At 37.2% G+C, this 26000-nt stretch overlaps 1 protein-coding gene across 3 annotated transcripts in view; it reads right to left on the minus strand.

Moving 5' to 3' along the window:
* Positions 1–26000, minus strand: part of CADM2 (cell adhesion molecule 2) — a 569150-nt gene that overhangs the window by 30516 nt on the left and 512634 nt on the right. For 2 of the 3 annotated variants that reach the window (XM_039713259.1, XM_039713260.1), the window contains one exon: positions 13813–13932. The exons of the other annotated variant lie outside the window; for it this stretch is intronic. In XM_039713259.1, the coding sequence (XP_039569193.1) occupies positions 13813–13932 (120 nt within the window). The remainder of the gene's footprint in view (positions 1–13812; positions 13933–26000) is intronic. 3 annotated transcript variants of the gene reach the window in all.

Here is a 26000-nt window from a genome sequence, read left to right on the forward strand (position 1 = left end):
AATGCAGACAGGATTAGTTCACATTCCTACAACAGTGAGTGGGCATCACGTGTTTTTCTGGGACTTACTATATTACAGTCTTAAAAACCCGCTTTTTTCAGTCCTATATATTTTCATTTTTACGTTTTTACCTGCATTTTTCTTTCATTACAATACAGGCAATGCAAAACCAATAATTAATGCAAATGAAATATCAGCAGATAAAACTGAGATCTTAAGATATAACATTTTGATGAAAAGAATAAATTTATTGACATAGGCCAATCAATTAAAAAAGATAAAGAATAGGTGCTTTTGGCAGAAAAAGTGTGCATTCCGTTTGGAAAATTCCATTTACTACATTTGCTATAATGTAGTAAATGGATAATAAATAACTAAACCACAGTAATTTTTGACCTAGATCTGATGTCTGAAGTTAAACTTCAGTTTATGTTCAGGGCTAATGAAGCTGATTCTTGCAACTCTCAACTGACCAAGACTGAGATTATTTGACTGCCATTTTCCTTTTTCCCTTTTTCAGCAGCCATCCTTTTAACATACTTTTAATATTGCAATATGGCTAAAATAACTGCCCTTTCCCAACACTGGTCTTTTGAACACAGCACAAAAGACCATCTTCTAACCCTTATAAAGAGAATTAAAATAGCTTTTTCAAGCATTAAAAAGCCATTTATTGAAGGGATCCAGCAACAGATGGGGAAACGTATGACTGTAACTCTTCTAAACGTTTGTGTGCCTTTTAAGAAATTACATTATTCCACAACTTGAACCCTTTGATTATAATTTATTTGGAAGGGAAGATGACCTAAATTTTCACGTGTGATATTAAATGCAAAGCTTAGATCTTTCCAGGAACCTCTCTCACCTGCAGGCTTGCGTGTTCCAGTGCAACATGAGACATCTGCTGTGGCTGCCATGATATAAATGCTAGGGATGAATAGAATACAATGGAACAAAATAGAACAGAACAGAAAAGCCATGGTGAAAGGGACCCACAGTGATCATCCTGCCCAACTGTCTGATTGCTTCAGGCCTGACTCTCAAAAATCTTGATTGATGGCATTGTCCAAAGCCTCCTAAACTCTGACAGGGATGGGGCATGTACCACCTCTCTCTCCAGGAAAGCTGTTTCAGTGCTTGACCACTCTCTTGCTGAAGAAATGTTTCCTAATGTCTACTCAGAATCTCTCCTGGTGCAGCTCTGAACCATTCCTGGCACTGGATGCCAAGGAAGACATTAGCACTTCCCTCTCCACTTTCCCTCCTCAGGATCAGCCTCTTTTTCTCCAGATTAGACAAGCCCAGAGTTCAATTCAGTGGATTAATGCCAATTCTGACTCTTAATGAGGAAGGCAATTGATATATGGCATATCCACAATATTACCCTGAGTACCTTCCTTTTTAAAATTAGTTAATCAATAATAAAAATGAGACAAAAAGTGAGTGATAATAAGAAAGAGTGTGATAGATAAATATGAGGTTGAAATGGGCAACAACAGGGAAATAGAAACTGTTACAATGCACAGAAGAAGCCAATAATTTTCTTTTATCCAGCTTTGTTTTTCCTATTGCCTTCCTGAGCCATCTTGGCTAGTGACCGACCCACTGAATTTTAGACACTTGTGAATTTAAATTCTCATGAAGATTTTACCCTGGATTCTTTACTAAAGTTTGTGAAAGCATGAAGAATTAGCGGCATCATTCTGCAGCCAACAAAAGACAGAGAAAGGTTTAAGACATGTCCAATCCTACAAAACCTAAATCAGATGACCCCAAAAGGAATGAAAACTGTTTTATATGATCTCTGTTTAAATGCTAAGTGTTGAGTATGTTTAATTTAATTTACATTGAGAGACAAAAGTATAATATATGATTGTGTTTGAATACCAAACTGAACTCAAATACTGCCATGTATCAACCAACCACAGATTAAAAATTCTTCGCAAAATGGTTTAATATGGCAGGATATTGAATGTGGTTCTGTCCAGAAACCAGGAGAGTTACTAATAGATTTAGAAGCCTACAGAAAAAGAAAACACATCGTCAACAGTAAAAAATAATTTTTAAAAACCCTTCTTAACGTATTTGAGCAGCATTAACTTCCAAAGCCCTTGAATCTGCTCCTTGTGTTCTGTCTTCAGAATGCAGCTTAACAGTTCATCACTTTTTTAATAAAACACCCACATTTGAAAATGTGTTTTAGACTGACCCATGTGTTGTTCATATTATGAGCATTATTTTTCTGTTATTATATAAAAGTGCATGCAGGCAGTGCCTACATAAAAAACAAAAAAAACACAAACACCAAAAACCCAGAAAAAAATTCTCCTGCCCTTGAACTTTCCTGATGTTCTTGATTTCTTCATAACACTGCAAATATAACAGGAGCAAGATGTTTCAGACTGCATAGAAGCCATCTATTTTATTATAGGGTTGAAGGCAAACCCACACTAGTGTGAAATTCTGTTGTGTATGAATTATTCCCCTGAATGTTTATTTGGTTGAGTAGAACTATGCAGAAATCCTACAGTCCACTCGCATTTCTTAATAACTATAAAGAAGCACATTCTGCATGGAAAAAAGACTGAAATCTCTGAGTGTCATAGTAGTATTTTGAAGTAAATTTTTTACAGAAATTATTTGGTAAGAGTTAGTGAATACTACTCAAAAGCCCCAGAAAGTAAAAAGGTGAAAATTTTCATCAGACAAAAACAATTAACGCACTTCCCCACAGTCACACTATAATACAGGGACTTACAATAAAAACAAAAAACAACAAAAAGAATTCCATAGGGACTGGAAATCCATAAAACCACTCACAGATTACTTGGCCCAAGGTCCTGTGGTGGAGGAGAGCCAACCTGAATGCAATATAAGTCTAATTTCTTCTGAGTGTTACTAACTCCAGAAATATTGGGAACAGATGCTTCTGAGATGAACTGGAGGGGGTAGGGCTCTGGAATTAGGCAACGCTTAAAAACTTAAATGACCCAGGGCTGCTATTGTTTTCAAAACCACACAAAGTTTAGCCCAAAATCCCACAACAGTCTGACATATGGATGTCCACACACACAACAGCAACTCAGCATTCACACTAACAAAACTGCATTGTAGGTGATAAACGAGTTCAGGATTGGTGGCAGTAATTGTGCCAAAGGATCTCAAAGTATATTTGCAATTCAGCCCAGTAACAGAGTGGATTTCTGCACTGGATGCAGTAACTGAGTGAGACTCAAAGCTAAACATTAGAAATGTTCTTCTGTACAGAAAACAACACCAAAAAAAAAAAAAAGTTTTACATATTCATTTTCTGTGATATTCCCATTGTCTAACAAATTAGTATAGTTTTAAAAGCAGCTTCTGTCAAGTATGTACAGGGACCTGGTCCAAAGTCAATGTTAAAAATCCATTATAACACTTTGAATTCATTAAAATGAAACTTGTCTCTTTGTTGGGTGCTGAATGCACTTCATGACCTGATGTGTATACAGTAGACACTTGTTAGCCACAAGAAAAGAAGCATACAAAAGAAATAAAATGTCTTCCTCAAATTGCCAATCTGGGGGATTTTTCTATATATTTTTCCCCCCTTTTTTGATATATTCTCATAAAGATTTATATTCTGGCCTTTGTTGTCTGGGATCCTTGTCTCTTACCCTTTATACAAGAAAAGGAAATTGTACATTAAGGTAAATTGCTACTCCTGATACTTCTTTCCCTTGACTGATGGTTTTCTATTACAGGCTTGCAAGAATTCAGACTGGAAAGAAACCCAAGCATCTTGATTGAAAAGATTTGATACATTCTTTTCAAATTCATGCTATCTAAATCACAGCAGGATGACTTGTAATCAAAGTTTTTCAAAAAGAACATAAATTTGGAAAAAGGAAAAGGCCATTCAGCCCATTGCAAGCCATCCTGGTTAACACAGTTCTTCCAGAATAGTATCTCCCTTTTTCTTTAATGACCCCAGTGCCTCCAATTCCAAACTTGGCTCAGTAGGCTATTGAAAAATTGTATTTCTTTTTGAGTGAAAAGTATTTCCTTGTGTTGGTTCTGAATTTCATTTTTTCAGTCAGTTCCAGTTCTGCTTCCCTGTTCGGTCTTTTATAGTCAGCCAAACAGTGAGTCAAGTGATATTGAATAAGGTTTTCCACCCTGTATTTCTCAGAGTAGATGAGTTTGTAATTCTCTCTTTTTCTCAATTTTGCAGTGACAAAAAATGAACTCAGCTGTGATTACGAGACTGTGGACTTCAAACCAGACTTCTCTTCCACTCCTTTCCTTTAAAGGTGTGTTTGAAGCTAATCTTTTAAAACACTGGCATTTGATTTTTGTTCACCTGTTTGCCTTTGTTGACTGCTGACACACACACACATGCCAGCTCTTCCAAGCACTGTGGCACCTGCTTTTCTCCACAGTGCACTCACTGAATCTGACACAGAAAAGACATCTCAAATGACTAACACAGAAAAAAATAACCAGACATGTGATACAGCAACTTATTTCAAGGCTCTGAAAAATGCTAAAAAAAATTACCTTAAGAATACCTTTTTTGTATTCACAGTCTGAATAACTTCACATGCAAAAAATTAATAGGTCGGGTTAAATAATCTCTAAAGTCACTCTCTGTAGATATTGCTTTTATTTTTTTTTTTTTGTTCTGGGAATGCTATAGCTTCAAGTTTCACCAAGGTCATCTTTCATCCAGAAAACTTAATATAATTAGTATCAATTCTGCATTTTGTGAGGCTCACACTGGAAGTTATTAACTGTGTTTCAAGTGGAGTGTCAGAGAAACGAAGGGCAGAGAGAGTAATCTTTTCAGCTTCAAAGGCACAGTTGATGACTTTAGTTCACTGGTTAGTGAGAAAGACGTGCATTTTTTATTAAAGGTGTTAGCAATACATTTGAAACTATAAGCATTTTGTCTCTTTCTTTCTTTCCTTTCCTCATTTCTAGAACTTGGCACCACTTCAGTCTTTTTTTTAACATCCCACATGGCACTGGAACAGTTGCTCTAGATGTCCTTGTTGTTAGCTATAACAATATTTAGTTGTGTACTTTTGCTTGTAACAGTGAAGCACTTTATCAATACCCTGACACCACAGAACTTGCCAAAATCTGCCTTACACAGTAATAAATTAAAAAAAAAAGAGATATCAGTTTTTGAGGGCAGTGCCTTTAAAACAGCACAAACACCTTTCTAAATAAAGTAAAACTAAGCTTTGTGATCCCATATAAAAACAGCAACAGTGAAGGACATTCAACAGCAACCATTTGCTTAATCTTTCTCCCTGCTGTAAGAAATCCAATATATTGCCCTTAAAACTCATCATTAAAGATGTGCTTCACAACACTTTTAAAACAAACCAAATCAAAAATTTAATAAGATCCTAAAGATCATAGATTCAATTCTTTCAAATGAAATTCAAGAATCAATTTCAAAGCATATTTACAGAGTCTCCTTTACAACAAATATTCACTTTTGAGAAGAAAATGCATATGGAATGTGAAGCCTTCAAGAATCAATCTGTGGTTGTTAACCTCAAAGACACTGAAGGCAGAAGCAAGGCTCAAGTTTGCAACAGTGAGGATAACTAAGTGCTGAAGAGAAACACCAAGGGGAATTGCAGATTTTCTGTTTCCTTAGGTCCTAAATTAAGTCTACATATGTTCTGCTGCATGCTCTTTAATAAAATAAAGGTTTCTGTGTCTCATTATAAATCTGTGAGACAGGAAACTATACAAGAATTTAGGCTAACTGACCCAGCAGGTCCCTCCAGACTGAGCAGATCACAGATTTTATCTGTGAATAACACACCAAAAATACATACAGTCCCACTGAAAATAATGAGCTTATCTATATGTAAAGTTTTACTTGGAAGAAAGGAAAGTACAGCCTATTTTTCTGTGGAGGAAATACTTTGCATGTCTGTAAGCCATTGTCAAGCTTATGAGGCAGCATTGATAACAACTAAAAATTGCCTGTTTCTCTTTGGACTGGAAAATCCAGATACATTCACTTCAGAGGTACCTGCAAGTGAGATGGGATAAACTCATTTAACCAAACTGGTTAGATGGTAGGTGCAAATACTAGGTCACCAAAATCTCTTGAAATCAGTAGAATCCTGACTTTTAAAGCAGGAGGTAGAGAAACCTGCTTTTTAAAAAATTATTATTTTGAAAGTGACATTTTAAGCCTGCAGAGAGCAGGAAGTTAGTATGAATAATATAGTTTTCATATCTTGTTTACACATGAATGTTGAAAACCACTCACTTGAGGTCAGCACCCAACTAGAGGTCAGATGGAAATGGTCAGTGTGGCATCAGTACATGCTGACTCTGGTGCAGCATTTTACATAGAGGTGGTGACACTGATCACTTCAGTCCTTCTTCCCAGGGACTTTTTTGGAAATGCCTGTGCTTCCCTGCTAGCTGCACGTGGGGGCTGAGCAGAAGGTGAGCCAACACCTTACAGCCTGTGGCACCTGAGGCGAGGTATGAGGCTGAACTCAGAGCAAAGGATGCTCTTGGCAGGCAGGAAAAATGCTTCCAGCAGAAGGGACTCTTAATTTGGAGACCCTCCTGTGCTGCCAGTTTACAATAGATACTGTCAGACTGCATAATTCATAGGCAGTAGGAAAAAAAAAAAAAACCTAAAAAAAAAATCCAGAAAAGCCCCCAGTGTGATCAAAGCTTAGGCTGGGAATGTTTGAATTCCTGACGCATTGCTGAAACCTCTCCTGAGCTCAGCTATATAATGGAATCTTTATCAGACCATCAACCAATTGTGATACTTATCTCCACAGCCTTGCATTTTGGGTTAAGTGATAATCCATCAAGGCTGGAAATCATTGTGTACTTTTTAAGTTGCCTACTTCATTACTGCAAGCTGACAGCTGGATGGATTTGTTAGCACTAGAAATATTTGTCCCAGACACAAAGAGCAGGTTCCTAATATATGATATTATGATATTTTCTTTCATGTATTCAGCATGCCTGTAGCTTAATCTATGTCTCATTTATGATATTCATTTGCTTGGCAAAGTATTCAGATCATGAAATCTATCTTTATTTGTTCCAGAATGCAACAGCCTCATTTCATGAATAATATGACCAAATAATGTGTAATAATGACTATGGTCTTCATCTTACATCATAATGGCTGTTAAGCACAGAAAACTGCCATTTTATAAATGGCACAGGTCTCTGCTTTAGTTTGTCAAGGTAAGAATTGCAAAGCACAAGTACTTTTCATGGCAATGGAGGTAACTAGCCTCATGTGGGTCATGTTGCCAGAATTTTTTGGTGGCTAGACTGCATGAGTGATGTATATGTTGCCTTGAGGGTTACTCTTGGATTGATATTACAACTATAAAACATCTTTTAAAAGTATCTGAGAACTGGAAATTCCATGCAGAAGCATTTGGGTTGGATTTTGGTCTGCTCACAACAGACATCAGGGTATTTCCACTTCCATTTTTCAGCATGTTGTGATAATGCAGTTTTATATTTAGTTTCACACTGCATGAAAAATTTCCTCCTTCCATAAGCACATTCTGCTGCTACTTACTGCCCTGTTGCCTCTGAGACTCAGGAAGATATCTCATGTGGATGCACCAATACCCCAAATTCCTAGACTTAAATTAAAAAAAAACCCAAAAAACCACGTTATTTTCATGCTATGTTTGTACAACCCCTTGCTTGGAGCTGGCATGGTTTCACTCTGTGATCACCATGCATGTAAACACATAATGCTTGCCATTATTCTAATTCTATGGGGACATAGAAATCTGTAGGAATCCAGCCAAAAAATATTAACATGTTTGAGAATATTTGTGGGGGTTTTTTTTTTGTTTTATTTTGTTTTTAAAGGGAGGGGTGATGAAGGGAGGAGTTTAATTTTCCTTTTTTTATTTTTTTTCCAGATTATGTTATGAGAAGGTTTTCCTGGCTCTGTATCTATCAGACCTGAAAACCAAAGAGCTCTTTGAGTTAGAACAGATGCTACAAGCTCCTCTGTTGATCTTAAATCTGTGAGCTTTGAGAATTCACGGCACTAATTGCACCACTAAGCCTGACTAGTGGAATGAAACCCTAATTAAATGGTGCTTCAGAAAAGGAACAAAACTGTGCAACCCCTAAAACGGGTGCTGTGGATGACTAAGCCTCATGAAAATTTTGCTGTAGAACTTAAGAAACTCCAAGTCCTGTTCACAACAGGTATAATTTGATATAAAAATATCCAAGAGTTTGGTCTACCAGCTGGTTGCAGATGCTAGGGAAGGTTTACCAGCCATTGCTCAGCTGTAGCTTGTGGATATTTCTCCTGGGTAACAGCTTTGACCAAGACAGCCCTGCTCAGAGATTTTGAAAAAGAGGGCTGGAAAATAAGTTTGAGATCTCATCATGGTCTAACATAGGTTTATCGTGATTTTTAACACACCATCTATACTGAGGAACAGGTAGATTGCAAAAATAATGGCAATGAAAGAAATCAGTATAAAATCAAGAGACTGCAGTTATTGAAAGATGGATGATGAAGACTTGAATGGCTAATAAAAAAAAAAAACAAAACTAAGGCACTGTTGTTTTGAATCTCAAATTGTTCATCTTTCTGAGAAATCTAGACCTTGGGTAAGCCACTAGGAGACTAGTGTAAAAGTAGAGAGAAAAAAGAAATAAAACCTATAGAGTTCTAATTTTCCTACACACTTTGAATAAACCCAGCCACAAATCAGGTTTTATGTTACTGCTACAGCTATAAAGTAGTAGTATATATAAATGAACTGGCTTTTAGCTGGCTGTCATAGGATACTGCTCTTAACATTAGACAATGATCATTTTTATTATTAGAGCTGACTGCAAGTAAGCACGTACAACTATATTTAAAGTGTAAGTCCACCCTTATCTCCTTTGCCCCTCACATATTCTATAGCTTTTCCTTGCTTTGTTGTTTCTTTCTTTGTCAATATCTCAGCCTGCCAAGTTATATTAATCAGATTATGAGAGAGAAAAAAAAATCATAAAGAACTGGTAATATTTAGCATTTTTTGACAGGAAAAAGTATGAGGACTATAAGTACTGTTCTAGTAGTTTTTAGTAGTTTCTTCATTTAAGCTGCCTATAATGACACAGTTATTCTATTAGGGTTGGGTTTAGGTGGATTTTTTAATTTTTTTTTTTGTTTCTGTTTTTTTTTTTTTTTTAATTGAGACTTTAAGGTAAAATTAGGGGGGAAAAAAGACAGTAACTTATTTTTTTTTAGCTGGGATTGTTGTCATTTATGCTATTAAATATAAATATTCACACTTAAAGTCACAATAGTTTTCAAAAATATTACATCCTCAAACCTCTCCTTATGCCACTGTAAACTCCTAATTTCAGCTCCACAGATTTCCCTTAAGAAATCTTTATTTTATATCAAAGCTAAACCCAACAAAAGCAAAGTGGATTATAATAAGGCAGGGATTTCACTGATATATATGTGCGCATTTTTTTGGCTTCATGGTCACCCTGACAAATAAACTCTTGATCTCCCCAGTGCAGCTGCCTGGGAGCAGCATCACGTCTGTGCTGCACACAACTTCTGGAGGTGTTTTCAGGCGTTGCTATATAAAGCTTTGAACATTCTGGTACAGTCACCATCCAAGTGAGTCAGCTGAGCCTGAATCACTCTGAGACATGCCATCAAACTGAAAAGATCTGTCTTTTGAGATTGGGTTTGACATTCTTAAATTTCCACCTGTTTGGGTGGTGAAGTTTAAGTCTTCGGTAATAAGTAAAAATAAGCAAGTTTTATAACCTCTTTGACTTTTTTTGTTCCTTGATAGAAATAGGATTTAAACAAAACAAAAATGTTCTGTTTGTGTGTGTGTGATTAACATAATGATAGCCTATGGGAAGGTTTTATGTACATTTGTGTGCACAGGCTTTTTCCCTCTGTGAATACAGAAACACAGTTCTGTTCTGGCTTGAGGTAGCTTCTCCTAGACTGTTAACCACACCCCCTCACCCCCTACAGGACTTGGAAAGATTGGCACAGCACCACCTAACTTCACTTTACACTACCAAAGAATTTCTCCAATGGAAGCATCCCTTGTTTCACTGTTGGGGCAAATCCACAATCCTCTTGTGCCTCTTCCCAATCATAAAAGAGAAAAACTGCATGGATCCATGCACAGCTTTCACAAATAACATTACATAAATCTGATAGAAAGACTGATGTACATACTCACACAGTGTATAATTATTCTTTCAGTAGTCCTCTTCTCATACATTTTATTCTCATTTTGTAGTACATTTCTCATCACGGTTATTAGGCTTTAAGATACCCTTGACAAATATATAAAGGGCAATATTCCTCACTGGCATCAAATTATGTTTAGGGTTTTTTGAGTTAGTAGGTAATGTACCAGTAAAAGAATAATTAATTCCTGAAGGACTGAGCACAAAAACAAGCATACGTTTTCTGAGAAAGTGAAAACTTTGACTAAAGAGAAAGTTTATGAATTATCATGCTGTCATCCAACTGGATCAGTAGCCTTTTTCATGTTGTTTACTAAATGCCAGGCAAATCATGACAGCAATGAATCACATGGTTCCAGAATTAACTGATGACTTTGGAGAATTTTCTTTCCCATGAATTAAGGCTTTTGGCAAAGAGGAGGTACAATAGTCAGAATGCAAAATGCCTTGGATTCAGAGAGTCCATTGGCTTTTAACACCTTGTATCTCCTGCCTGCAAAGGCATTTCCTGTGACTGGATGTGAAGCAATGCATACTCAAAGTGGACTATGTAAAAGTCATGCAGAACAGAGGAATGTCTTGTAAAATTACCTGAGTGGGTTCTTAAGTAGTGAGCACTAATTTCAGAACAAAATTAGTAAAATCTGTCCAGAAAGTTTATTATGCCAGCTATGGGAAACCCAGTTCAAAGATATTATCAAATAGCATACACTACTCTGATCTGTGGAAAACGTTTCCTTAAGATATGATCCAACAAAATGAGACAAAGATAAAAACAAAACAAAAAAGTTTTGAAGTTTGAGAATATATGGATAGTTTCTCAACTTAATGTCCTTATTTATTCTTTCATGTCAAAAATCTTGTTGCAATATGAAGCAGAGGTGTCAAAGGAAAATATGTTTATGTGGTACTTTTTGCTCAGCTAGCAGCAGATAGCACTGAAAAAACTGATCTCTGCAATGGCTCTTATGTCATTTGTACTTCTATGGGGTGGAATGGACATTGCAGATGAGGTTCAGTCTTGTATTTCAGGATGGCAGAACTCCACATCAGGCACTGAAAGTCTGTGAACATTATTTGTTTATGGGTCCAAGACAGATATGGGATGAGACCCAAGGAGGTGCACCTTGTCCAATTCCCTCTGCCATGGGAATAAAACACTTTGAAAGAAGGTCAGGATGAAGAAAGTAATAGAACTTAAATAGCTGAATATCAGAAGTCACTGTCTCCCATGCATTTACAAAATGTCTCTGCTAAATGTCTTTGCTAGTAATACAGGGAATCATTTTTCCCATTGAACTTTGAAAATTACTCTTCATCAGGGTCATATTGACTTCTGTTTTTAAAGCAAAACCAAACAAGCTGGTGCCTTCAGCTTCTTTGTGGAGCATATCTATGTTTCTGTCCTTGTTCTTTGATCTGTCTCCATTTGTGGTCATTTTTCACTGTGACATCCCCTCCTACCTCCCCATTAGAAACAGCACTCCTGTTGTCTTCCACTGTTGGCTAAAACACCAATTACTTCAGCCTAGTCCTCATTATTCACGATTAATTTCTTTATTTTTGTTATTCATCTAGTGTATTTCTAAACGCTTTTGTTTTGTTAAATTTCTCACAACTTGCCCATTTCATTTTGCACCCGGTTTCATGCCCATTTCATGTTTCTTTCACATGTGTTATCTTCCATGATTTATGTTTATAGTAAGCTTGTTTTTATGTTTTAGTGAGGTTTGATATCTCAGACTGTTAAAAAAACCAACTTCATTAGTTTATTACATATGTAGTACTTTCTCTCTACATTGGGATAAACTATCACTTTCCTTTCAATACAAAATTTTGAGGAAAGAGACTTCCCACACTCATTTGTCCCTTTGATTATCTCCCCAACAGACTCTATCTACCACTTGCTTGAGATTGGTCTTATCTTTTCAGCCATTTTGCTGCATTCACTTCTTTCTTTCTGGGAAAAGTGAGTGCTCATGTTTCAGCAATTGATCACCCAATTTCGCTTCTTTTACTTTCTATTAAAGCAGCACCTCTAAGTGTAGCATGTGTTAGAGCTGAAACTTAGAAGAGAATACCCCGGTTTAGACCATTCTATTGATGCTGGACACAAAAACAATGAAAATGAACACTCCACAGGAAAGAAAATGAGGCCCAAAACCACACTTAGGAGGTGAGACAATGCATTAAAAACATCAGCACAATCATAACGATGACATAGTTATCACCACATAACAAGCAGAAGAAAACAATTCATGAAGGGCAGCAAACTTCAGCACAGCACACCAAGAGCATCGTCCTTCCAGGATGTGAGCCCTCAGAAACTTGGAAGCTTCTGTGCTTGACACAAACCAGTCTTTTATAAGGACATGTCAATTCCTGTCATTCTGCTCCTTTTCAGGAAATGTTCCTCCTGCAACCTCTTAGACCCATAAACACTGGGCTGTTTTCCATGGTCTAGCTGTCTCTTGCTGATGGAAAAGGACTACTACAACACTTCCTCTCCTCATTACAATAACAGCAATTTCACATTAAAAGACATATTAAAGATTAGAAAATGTAATTTTAGGTCTGATGTCAATTTATCACATGAAGGCCACATTATTAAAATGTCTGTGTCCTGTGGAAGAATAATTTAGGTGATCTGATACTATGACAATTTTTATTCTTGCAAGTTAGGCAGGCCCCTACAACTGACTAACAACAACACATCCAGGAAGAAAAAATGTCATAACTGTCTTAACTTTCCTGGCCTAACTGCACCTCATCACATAATTTCCTTTCTTCTTGTGCAAGGAAAGCTTTCAAGAGACCACATAGGAACCTTCTGCCATTTCATTTACCACGAGAGATTTGTAGCTACCCAGAAGATGATAATCTGCAAAACCTTCTGCACACATCTTCCCTATTTAACAGTTATCTGATCAGCCACTGAATAAAAGAGTAAAATAACCTTTATATTTTGCTCATAAAGAAATGAAGCATTACTAGAAACATTTGAAAAGCTGTAACAGAAAAAAACCCCAACAGATGGGGGTCATTTACTCTAGCTCTGGTGAGATAACAACACCCCTAAATTAGGAATGCCTTAAACTGTAAAAGGCTAACAAGGGTGATGCATCACAGTGCCTCTTTGTTATCAAGAAAGATTTCATCAACAGAAATTCCAGTGCTGAGACACCTAGCTTGTTTTAAATGGTAGTACCCAAAATAACCAGTCTTAAAAAGGTCACGTTTATTTAAAAATAGCTTGCTTGCATTTTACATTAAAGTTAATTTACTAACCTTAAAAAATTAAATGCAAATGTATACAAATAATTTAAGCATCCTGTCAAAGTTCACATACACACTGCTAGAGCAATGGCAACATTCAAGGTCATACGAAATCTTTCTTAACCCACCTATCACCCTTTGGATTATTCTGTTGAATATATGCTGATCTGAACGCTTGCACCCTCTCTTCAGCAATTTGTATCCTTGTTAAAAAAAAATAAATCAAAACTCTAATTTCCTATTTATCATGTGCTTCCCAGGCCATAACAAAGAAGGATACTGTACCTCTGATGCTGGTGGCTGTTGCCGATGTGGTTGTGCTGGCTGTTAAGGCTACATTGGTTGTGACTGTTGCAGTGGTAAGGGAGGGGATGACAGTAGTGGGAAGCAAAGTGCTGAAAACATCTGGTGAGTGGAAAAAAAAATATAAAATAAAATCATATCATGCAAACAAAGGAGAACCATAATAGTGGTTTAATTTGTAAATACAAGTATGTTGAAAATGACTAAATTAAAACATGATTAACATAAATTATTACAGGTACAACAGGGTACCTTTAAATTCTTGACATTTATCACTCTCAATTTTTATAGTAAATCTTTGAGTACACAGAATTTAAAACTCTGTTAAAATGACCACATTTCCACAGAACGAGAGAGTGACAGTTTAAGTGACAAGAATCCATTTCTTCACTGAGCCATTTTAAATGTCTCACGTAGTAGAAACCATATACAGATGAAACATGCTGTGTCAGAGTGGGAGATGAAAAAAACAACACCATCATGCTAAAATAAACACACACATGTTAACGAGAAATGGCTGTATGTTAAAACACCCACTTTCAGACAGACTCAATGGAGGGAAAAAGGGGAGAAAATTCTACTAACTATAAGAGCTGCTTTTTCCGGATTGCTTTTCTTCTTCCCACACATTTGCTTAAGACACAGTTGTCTGCTAAGATCCAGAGCAGAGTATATTTCAAAATCTTTACCCTAATTTGCAGGTACAGTCATCTTTCAGTCATCCTTAATGCTTACAATTTATTGTTAGTACACATCAGTATTTTTCTAAAACATCTTCAAACTAAAAATCAGAAATGATAATAATATTACTGATAAAAAAGTATGCATGCAAGTCAGAAAAAAATCATACAAAAAATGATGACAGCATCCTATAAAATCCTTCAGGCTTTGCTCAAGCAAGTGCAGGAATGCCAAAATTAGGAGCATGACTGCTTCTCTGCAGAGGAGCCAACAACACCTGATGCAGAATGCTCCAGCACAGAGCAGAACATAACCAGATGTACACTTAGAAAATACTTTGCTCACACTTCCAAAAGCAATAAAGACCAATAGGATTTTGCCTATAAGGTGATTGCAGGTTTTAAAGAACAAAAAACACAAAAGCTCTGAAGAGAAGTAGAGAAAAGCACTTCTGAGAAGACACGAGCATCTGACACTTCTCAGATTATTTATATCGCAGGTTTGAAAGGGAAGGACTCTTTTCTCAGCAGCTGATGGTGAGTGACCCATTCCATACTGATTTCACTGAAAATATTTCTGAAGGGTGCTATTCAGTGCAATAAAAGAGCAAAAGTCTGACCCACAATCTGTCTTCCCTTGCTTTGGAAAGAAATGCAATTGGTCCCTGAGTACCATCAATTCAGACTGAAATCAATGGAAGCTGAAGTAGCTCAGAGCTTTTCAGTATTGGGCCCTACAGAACACACTTCAGACACAGAACCCTTGAATTCAGCATTGTGTAATTATTCTCTTAAGGCTTCAAAGTAGCATGCTTACCTTATTTCCATGCTGGATGACAGATTTTTTTCCAAAATTAAAAGTCTCCTTGTTAGTTACTCTATAAGTCATCTACTATTTTCTGTATTCCTCTAGTTTTGATAAAAAATACCACTATGCTTTCTGGAATCTATACCTGTGTGATGTTTTACTTCTGAAGCCATCAGAAAACAAAAATCCATCTTTCATCTATACACTGATTTTTAATCTAATGTACACTGATTTTTAATCTAATTCCCAGTATAAAATATTCTCAAGACAGAAAAATTAGAGCAGGCTTTTAAAAACCCTCACACTTGTAGCCATATTAATCACCAGGAATAATGATAATATTACCTGGAGTGTGAGTACCACAATAATGAAATAGAACTGAGTATAACAAGCATTAGAAATAAATTAACATGTTAAAAAGATACATGTCACATGTACTGATCTGTGCAATTTCTTCTCATAAAGGGAAACTCCTTCCCTGATAAGGATCTGTTAAAAATTAAATCAAAGAGAAAAAAAATCCACCTACTTCATAAGGAGAGCAAAACCTTGCTTATTAGGAAAGCTGTATACATCATTCTTGTACGTAAAACTAATTAGTGTGACTCATGGTTCCATTCACTATCTTTCTTAAATACCAATTACTTAAGACTGCAATGACAAATGATGGTTTTATGACAGAGCTATCCAATCTGCAAGCATGCTGTTTACCTATTTTACCAAATAATAGCTTACATGAATCACTGGTTAACTTAGTACTTTCTGGTTTCTCTTCAGATTGAAGCATTTCTAACAAGATTTCTTATTTTATATGAAAGGCTACCTAGGAAGCATTCTAGCTAACATGAACTAGGATATGTCAGTGTTTTAATACAGATGTGATCTCATCAGATTAATGAAAACTTGTGCAGATATTAGTTTCCTGATGAAAGTCACAAACTCTGATGCCAAACATCAAAATGGAAGCCTGGCAGAAGACTCAAAGAAAATGCGTCTTCTCAAAAGGGATGCAAAAACAAGGAATAGCATTTGGTTTCTTTGCAGGGTGAGGTGGATTTCACCGTGCAAATGACTGCAGTCTGTCTGCTTTGCTCACAGCAATAACAGGACTTGCTCCTAAAGACCCCAGCACAAGAGAGAAACCAGGAATCAGCAGCCTGAGGAGCATCACATTTGCCCAGGCAATGAAATCTAAGTCTGTTTTGGACTCCAGAAAGGTTTGGTTTGCACCAGCTTACATTCAAGGCTCTGCCCAGTGGAATACTCTATTAACAACATGACAGTCTTCAACAGGAATGTGCAAATTTAACCAATAACTCAGAGCACTCCAGACAATGCTTTTTGGAATGCCTGGATGATACCTCATCCTTAAATCCTTCTCTGGACAACCCAGATCCAAGAATTCTGAACTGATCCTCACGTCGAAAAGACCTGTGTTTATGGTGCCTGCTGAGTCTGACATCCTATCAGTTCTTCCAAGATTTATGGATTCTTATGAAAACTTTCTCTTTGCCTTGAAAAGGCTTTTGTATAAGAGAATACAGAATATGCAGTTCAAGAAATAAACTAGAAGCAATGTCCAGTGTTCCTCATTCTCTCATCATGCATTACAGGTGTAGGATGGGATTGGAATGGGTTTGGAAGTTCCCAAAAGCACACAGACTACGGATAAAAAAAATTATACTTAACAGCACAGGCTTCTGTTTAAGCCATATGGATCACTGTGCTTCATAGAGGGTGTGCTGCTCCATTTCATGCCAGAAGAGAGAATTACAATTTGACCTGTTTCGATTCCTGCAGGACTTTTGGTCATTTCTTTTTTTAGTGCAAGGTAAACCTATCTTATTTCACTAGCGAGGCACACATTGTCACCCAGAGCTCCCTGCTGGCAGCTGCTCAGAGCATGCTATCACAGGGACAATGTAGATTTGTCCTCTTGAGCTTTCTATCAGAGAGGATCTTAACAGAATAGATTTGCAGATTTCTGCCCAAGAAATCTGTGCTGGAGTGAAACTAAATTCCACTCCCTTGTCTTGCAATTTGTGAACCTAGTTGTACACAATGTTCAGCTGAAAATGAATTTTTCTTTATGCCTCTCATGCCACTAAATACCAAGGATCATTATGACCAAGAGACCTTGCAGAGCGAAACTTTTTAATTCAAGTAGCCATACCCAAATCACTGTGCCAGATTGCTATTTCAATAATACTAAGGTATTAATCCTTAGCCTCCTGTGAAGCAGAAAATAGCTATATTTTGCAGATGGGGAACCAAAGAAGATAGAAACGCCATGCTCAGGAGATCTAGAAGTCAAGCAAAAATTGTTTCCATTAATTTTGAAACCTCACTTCTAAACTGGATGTTTGTTGACAGACAGATATTCAGTCAAAAATCCAATAATGTAATTAAGTTGGTATTAACTTCATCATCTTGCTAGCTCTGAAATGCAGACAACTCATGGAGAACTAATTGTTTCCATAAAAGCTGTTGGAAATAGAAAAGGGGTTGACCTTCAATGCCAAGGGACTCCCATGGACTCTGTCACTTCTGTTCCACAGGTTATCGAGGTGAGGCTTGAACTGGACATGCAGTAGGAGAGATGGGCTCCTGCCCCCTCTCTCTGGTGGCACAGGGAGGTTTGAGCTGAGCTGCAAACGCTCAGCCAAGAACCCTCATTTCAGTGAGGACCTGACATAATGCCAGAGCTTGGTGCTGCAAGAGAGCAGACTGAGCAAAGCTCTGGAAAGGTGCTCCTCGTGGCACTGCTGCCTGCTGACATGCCACCGGCAGGAGCCAGGGGAGAGCAGCCAGCAGGCATCCTGAAGGCTGATTCCCAGGGGATGGGGGAAAAAGAGGAACAGGCAAACTGGCCTGGTGTGGAAGCAGCTCTTCAGCAGAGGCACAGATGCAAACTCCTTAGGAGTGGCAGGGCAGTGTTGGACCAGATCAGCTTAAAGCAGTGTCGAGCCCCACCTGCCCAAAGTTTCCTGTTTGCTTCTCCTTGCTTGAATTGATTCTGCGTTCTCCTTGCTAAGGCAGAAGACATCCATCCATTTAAGTGCAGGGAGCCTGGATAATTTACTCTCCCTGCCAATTTGGCCCTGAGCATTTTTACTCTCCATTTCCAAAGAAATGAGAAATGGTTCTGTTTGGTTTAGTGGGCTTATGTGAAAGATAGATCTGACCTATTGAAAATATTTGACTTTTTTGGTAAAAACACAACCGATATTTTGACATGACTGAGTACAAATCAGACAACAATAGCTGCAGCTGATAAAAATGTAAAGGCTTTTGTTTCAAGCCTGACAAAAGCTGACAGAAAAATTAAAGGACAGAGTGATAATGATGGATGGTCCTTGCTGTATTTTGACTGAGAATGAAAGAAATTTTAAGTGGTAAACTGAACTGAGTGATGACCTACCTGGGAAACAATCTCACTACTCTGTGAAAAATTTAATCAGTCTGTGATATGTAGCACTAAATAATTTAGCAAGGTTTTAAATTCAAAGGGAGCTGCATTTACCTTGCTTCAAGAAAATGGGATTGAACAAAAGGATCACTCAGCTTGAACATCATGTGCCAATAGCTCCTTAGCGCTTAGACTGAATGATCATGAATGCTCATGGACACGAGGTCAAGGGGTTCTTTTTACTAATTGATTCAGATTTATGAAACTCTGAAATGGCAATTATGTGCTTGACATTTTTGCTAGCAAATCAGATGTCATTAAAAATATCCAAACCCTTTTAACAAAAGCTCCATGTAGATCTATATCTTTAGTTATACCAATAAAATTTTCAAGTGGATGAGTTCATATTGCACGACATACAGCTGGACTAACTGTAAAGAAAAAATCAGAAACTGGAAAGGACAATAGTTTTCTTACAGAAAGTTTTGTAGCTTGCTGGTTCATTTGTGGTTTGTTTTTTTAGGTTTTTTCCCCCTATTTCAAAAGCAATATGTTTCAGTAGCAAATGAAGGAGGATGAAACATTAAAAATTACAGCAAAAAAAGCCTGTTTCCTTCTGTTCTCAAAGAGCCAAGCAAAAACGTGGAATCTGCACATCCCTGGCCCAAATTGTGTCCTTAGAAAGTTAAGAATATAAGTCAGAAGAGTAAACCACATTTCAATATTAGTATTTAGTACTCATAGTATGGTGTCATCCCAAATCACTTAAAATGAGGGCCTGATATCACACTGTGGCACCTTTTACAACACGCTCTGACCAGAATTGCTTATGACAAAATAAAAAATGTGATGAATATGAAAAAACAAGGTGTAGTAGCAAGTTATTTCTGATTATGCCATCTCATTTGACACTGAAATATGAAGAAGTTAGCTGCCCTAAATTGTCTAGAAAGAACTCCTGTAGCGAATATCTCATTTATTTTGTGCACCAGAGCAACAGCAGGACTCACAAAGACCACAGGTGTGTGAAAGGCTGATTTTCCACAAGTAAAGCCAGGTCACGCTCAGGACAGATGTGAGAGCTGCCAGAAAAAAAGCAGCTGTGGATCTCAGGCAGGTGAGAAGGAAGAAGCAGGGGGATGGAAGTACCTTTATGTGGTAGGAAGACATGGGAAGGGAGAACAAGCTTGCAGGACTGAGAGCAGTTGACTTCTCCTTCAAGGTGCATCTGCCCAGATCCAGGTCAGCTCTCAGCAGAGCTGTGGGGCCCTGGGCCAGGAAGGCAAGAGGGGTATTTAAGGTATTTAGGTAAAATCCCCCTCTTCCACCTTCTGTAGGCACCCTTGATGCCCCAGATTTCAGCTTTTATATTTTTCAGATTCTGTGCTGCTTTAGTGTGTAGTTCTGAGCTTCACATTAGGGGACAGTAAGATCTCTTCACAGAGTATATAGACAAAACAATTCCTTCTCTAGCTGGGGAACAAGGATCCACATTTCAGGCCCAAGACCATAAACAACATGTACTGAAGAGAGAAAAACACGAAGGATGGAACTTCATAACCTAAAGCTGTAACTGGACAATTTAGTCCAATATGCAAATGGACCAGAACTTATAAAAGTGAGAGACCTCATGACCGGTGGTCCATTTTGTGACCATTTTGGTTCATCCTTGGTGTAACCTTGGCCAGGCTCCTGTATTGCCCCAGATGTATCCACTGAGGCCTTTTAATGAATACCTACTTTATTCTTTAACTCCATCTATGCTCTATTCTAGGTCAGCCTTCACAAGGCACCACCCTAACCAGCAGAATATGCTGAGTAAAGGCAGTGCCCACCCTTCGCTTGTACAGTCAGAATCTAGGATTTAGTAGACACTGGGACTATCTGCTTTATTAGGCTTGTGGATGCTTGCTAAAAATTATAAGTGTAGCAATAAACACTGAAAGGAAAGGTCTTTTTTTTTTTCCTGTTGTTTTGGGTTTTTTTTAATGGATATTAAAACATGACCTTTCTGCACAGCACCAGATGTTGCCACAAATGTGTCTTTGTCACCTGGAGACTGGACCAGTCTGCTGCACTCACAGTTGGTGGAGCTGCACAGAGGGACTCCAGGAAACCTGAATCGAGATTTTCACAGGAAAGCATCTAACATGAACATCTGAGAGTTGCACTGGTGGCTCATAGCTCTCAAAATGTCGGGTCTGCCCTTTGAAGCCCTCAGTGCTTACTTTAGGGATCGTTTTGCTCCCCACAGCACTCCACTGAATTTGCTATCAGCAAAAGCACTCTGGCTGCAGCTCCCTTGGAACAGAGAGAGAAGTTTGCAATGAAGGCCTGGAGATGCTGGAACACGCTCCCATTTCACTGCCCGTCAGACTCATTGTTTGTCACCAGCCCAGCCATTTAAAAAGCTCCCTGTCCCTGCTCCCAGTGAAGCAGAAGAATAAAACGTGACATAATGTACTGTCTCACAATATATTTACCTATTGCTGCTCAGTTTTGGTGGGGAAGATTGTGTTATCTGCAGCATTTGGAGTGTAGGAAGCTAATAAGCTGTAATGCCTCATTTCTTAATTTCTATTTGTGCTAAAACCAAGTGACACAGAGAATTCTAAAATAGATAAATTTAACGAAATAATAACCAGGTAATTAAATATTGAAAATTATTTTAGTGTGAGAAAAATTGAAATTCTCAAGTAGGAAAATTATTTAATACTGAAGAATCAGTATTCAAGCCCTCCAACTTTTACTTTATTAATGGTTATTTGTGCAAGATTTACCTCTAAGGACAAATCAAACCAAGCATTCAACAGAAAGATTAAGCTTCAATGTTCTGGAGTTATATTAATATAATACAAACAAATTTACTCCAGGAGCACTGTAAGACCTATTTTTTTCCCCCAAACTTAGCACAAGTTTTCTTAGCAGTCAAAAAAAGTCCTTTCCAATTCAATAGTATTAATAATAACAAAGCCTCTTGTTTTAAAGGAGTCAATATAAATTGTATAAAACCTCACTTTTCTCATGAAAGTAGCTACAAATACTGCACTGAAGCATATGCAACTTGCCTGAATTTGGTAATTCAACACTTTAAATAAACAAAAAGAAAAATTTTTAGAGCATTGTTTGAGACCACAGCCTCAAATAAAGATACCTTACTTATAAAAAGGCATATATATATAGGTCTCAATTTTGTTCACAGCTCTACATTAACAAATATAGAAACAGTAAAGAATGGATCTCTGCCTTGAAGATCTGTAAGATTATTTTTTTGGGCAGTAAAGACCAAAGTTTAGGTCAAAAATACAGTATTATTCCCATTTCACAGCTGGGGAAATGAAAACAGGAGAATTAAGTGGAATGCCTTTTATTTTACAGACTTCTGAGCCTGACAGCGAAGTTCAGAACAGATCTCCTGAGGCTCATTTTAATACTCTGCTAAAAAAACCCCAAAAATCAAAACCTCAAAAGAAAATAAAATTGCATTTAAAAAAGCAGTTGTCCTTATACCTGCAGTGCAAATTTCTCTGCATTCAGAACAAAATGTTACCACAAAAGCCACCAAACATCTTGTATGAATAAAGCCAGCACAATTTTCCCCAGAAGCACACCATTCTATCACTATTAATATGGTGTTCTAGGCCCACTGCCACTGCTTAAAAATCACATTAAGGCTGTGATGTTCATTTTTATTCTTTTTAAGTAAGCAGACAAGCCATATTTCCTTGTTTTCCCAAGCCATAAAATAGGAGTATTCAAAATTAAATGAAATAAAGTACCAGCAGCTGGCCCTTGAAAACCTATAAGGAAAAGCTAATGCACAATACAAATTCTGACACCCAGCAGCCTTGAACAAAGATGACAGCTTTCTCAGAATGACACTTGACTCTTTCTGCACACACAGACACACCAAAAAAAAAAAAACCAAAAAAAAGCTCAGCCAGAATTGCACTGAGAAGAAAGAAAGTAAAGAGAATTTTCCAAAATTTCCTTACTATGGGGACATGTTGAAACTAAATGGAGGTAAACAGATTGGTAACCTCTATTTTATTACAGTTGCTACTTTCATTTCTCTGAGAAATTCAGGGCAGATCCCTGAAGTTGCTTAAAGAAATCCAAACTCATGGCAATAATTCTAAGGTTAGTGAAGAGAGATAACAGGGACTGTCATTTATTTTAAATAAGTTTATTTCAAAATAAAATCAAAGGGTCCAACACTAATCTGAAACACTTTATCACAGTGGGATTGCTGTATCTTATTGAAAATCACCTTGGGAAAGTGACTGGCACTGTGCAACCTAAAACATAGGTTTTTGCACTTCAATGCACTGCCTCTGACTAATACACTTAATTCTCACATTCCTATCACCAAAGTACAATACCTGAGAAAATAAGGCCCTATCTTTTCAGCTGTCAATCTTTTATGCTCTGTTTTTGGGGGTTTGGAGTTTTCTGTCCTCAGAAGAGTTCTGTACATGTTGTTGAATTCCTATCATGATTATTTGGATTTGTATGACACATAACTATAAATGGTGGGATCCATGAAATATTGTCAAGATTCAATTTTGTCAAAACTACCCATCTTCCCTTCAGGGTGGCAGATATTTAATACCTTCAATATTATGCCATCAAGCAAGATAGGTCACCAGTGGAAATCACAGGGCTTTTTATAAAGAATACTTAATCATATCTGTTAATTCATTTTAAACAAAATGATACACAAAGAAAGAGATTTCAGTTCCCGCTCCAAAATGATGAAAACCACCCAGAGCTCTCCTCCATCAGGCACTTCAACATGTCAGCATCCCTCAATCCTCCCTGCTTCCCACCAATCAAGGGTTGGGAAACCTGCAGAAAATGTAAACTACAAAACCACTGGGCGAAACCAAATCCACTGGTGCAATGACCCACAGTAGCTTCTGAAAAATAAACACTTTGTCCATTCCTTGAGCTTTTCCCTGCCAAACTTTCTTCTGTCCTTCCTCCTCTCGTTTGATTTGTTTGTTTCTACACTTGCCATGAGGATTAATAAGGGCAGCTTCAGCTGGAAGATAAATCTGCCTCAGGCATGAGGTTACCAAGGAAAACAATTTTTTTTTTCTTCAAGGGAGTAAACAACCAGTGTGGAGACCAGTGGAGGGAAAGCAAAGGGTCCTGACTGAAAACTCTTGGGGTCTCTGTCACAAATGACACATCAGCTTACACCACACATCTGGAGACCTCTTCCCAAGCACCTGCCAGGAGAGTTCCTTCACATGGGGTTAGAACTTTCTCAGTGAGGGAACCACAGCTCGGTGAAAAAGTCAGGGCATTTTGGGAAATGGCAGATTCCAAGCTACATCAGCTATGCTAGCAATGGTTTTAATGGGGTTTTTGCTTTGTTTTTTTCCCTCCTTGAACAGGAGGGTGGTTTTGAGATACACCCTTACTGTCCTCCTGGTTATTTTTGCTGTCTGCTCCCCTTTCTGTGGGAATCAGGGAGAAAGATTGATGCCGTGAGCTTTTGTGAAAGCTGCCAAAACACTCTGGAATCTCTGAGACAAAGCAAAGTGATTCATATTAAGGCATAACTAGTCAGAGTCAGATGCAATGCAGAAAGTCTGTGATAGGATTCAGCAATAAAAAACGTGACTTTAATTACAAAGTGAAGAGAATTTTTATCAAGAATTCAAGCAGTAAAGCTAGAAAAATTACTTTGTGATTGCAGCATAGAGGAGGGGCTAAATACACCTTAGGTCCCAGCATATATTTAGACTGAACCTATGCTGTGAAGAGTGATGTTAGGAAGATTTTTGAGTTTTTGGGTATAGGGATATTTCAAATTCTTGTCAGTTTTAATACTGAAAGAATTAAATACTGGAACCAAGTGGAGAAATACCTTGCTTGCTCTAAGAAAAATGTTAATTAATGTAAGAAACATTTTATTGAATATTTTTCCTTTATATAACATAGAAATGCAGGCTAAGATAAACTCCAGAAAAATTCACCAAACAATTAATAATTAAAAATAAATAGCAAAAATGAAATAGCAAGTACTAATAATTATTAGTATAAAGTTAGGGATGTTAGAAATATTAATGGTTTGAAATAAGCTAATTACCTACTTCTATCTGAGCCTCCATGCTCACCTTCATATGTGATCAAGAGGGCTCAGATAGAAAAGTTCTCAAAATTCACTAAGAGAAATATATATTTGCAGAAGTTTTTCCTACACCTTTCAGCCTCCAAGGTATTTACATCTATCTCCAAGAGGATTCACAATCTCAGCTGGAGCAAAGCACAGTTCTGATGTATCACCTGGTGTGACCAGTGGTCATTTTAAGCAATATCACTTAGATAATGTTCTATTTTCTTTCCTGATTGGAGTGAAACACTGAGGAACTTATTCTCAAAAGAAAGGTAAGTTGTGGAAGCATTATGTGGGAAAGACAGACAGGACACCCTTATCTGCATTCCACCACCTCATGGTGCAGGAAAGGCTTAAATTTAGAAAAATCTCTAAGTTACTTTAATATTGTCTTTATGGCTTGAGTTTCCTGAAAAATAAATGATCTTGATGGAAACAGAAGATAATTAGCAACTGTTAGATTATAACTTTATCATCACTCTCAAGTGAAATCATTGAGTTAATATTTTCTTCATGAAGATCACATATGTTGTTCATAGACATAGTAACTTTACAAGCTGGCATCTCAAAGAAAAAAAGGGTAAATTGAAGTAAAGTTCAGGAAAGTTGGGGGTATAAGCAATAGCAAAGGGTGAAAAATTAGAGAGCAATCTTTGCCACTAAAGCAAATCAGTGATAATAAACTCAACAGTACTGAAGGTCAGTTAAAACAGTCAAAAAAGCAAGAATGACATATTTGGTAAATCCACACAGTCTTTTCCTTTTCAGAAATCCCATTAGAACTATCATATCACATTTCATGTACACGGAGAAAATCAAATATTTTCAAGAGTTATGTCTTATTAAAGGTATTATCCAAAACCACAGGTTTTAGAACACATACAATATGTATTCAAATAGGAAGGAGCTTTACATATTAGGATATATTGTTAAAGGTTATATTGATATATAGTATATATTGTTATTGTTCCATTGTGAAAGGGCTTGGGGAGAGATTTTCTGCTGCTGAAATAGTCTGCATTCAATTTCAATGATTTATCCAATACGAAATTTTAAAAAAAAAATCTTTTATATGTTATATAAAAAATCACATAATTTCAAAAGTTTTCTTAAACAAGAAATAGTATTTTAATGTAAAAATGTAGA

This window comes from Passer montanus, unplaced genomic scaffold (assembly GCF_014805655.1).
Source record: "Passer montanus isolate IOZ18808 unplaced genomic scaffold, ASM1480565v1 scaffold28, whole genome shotgun sequence".
Classification (NCBI taxonomy): domain Eukaryota; kingdom Metazoa; phylum Chordata; class Aves; order Passeriformes; family Passeridae; genus Passer; species Passer montanus.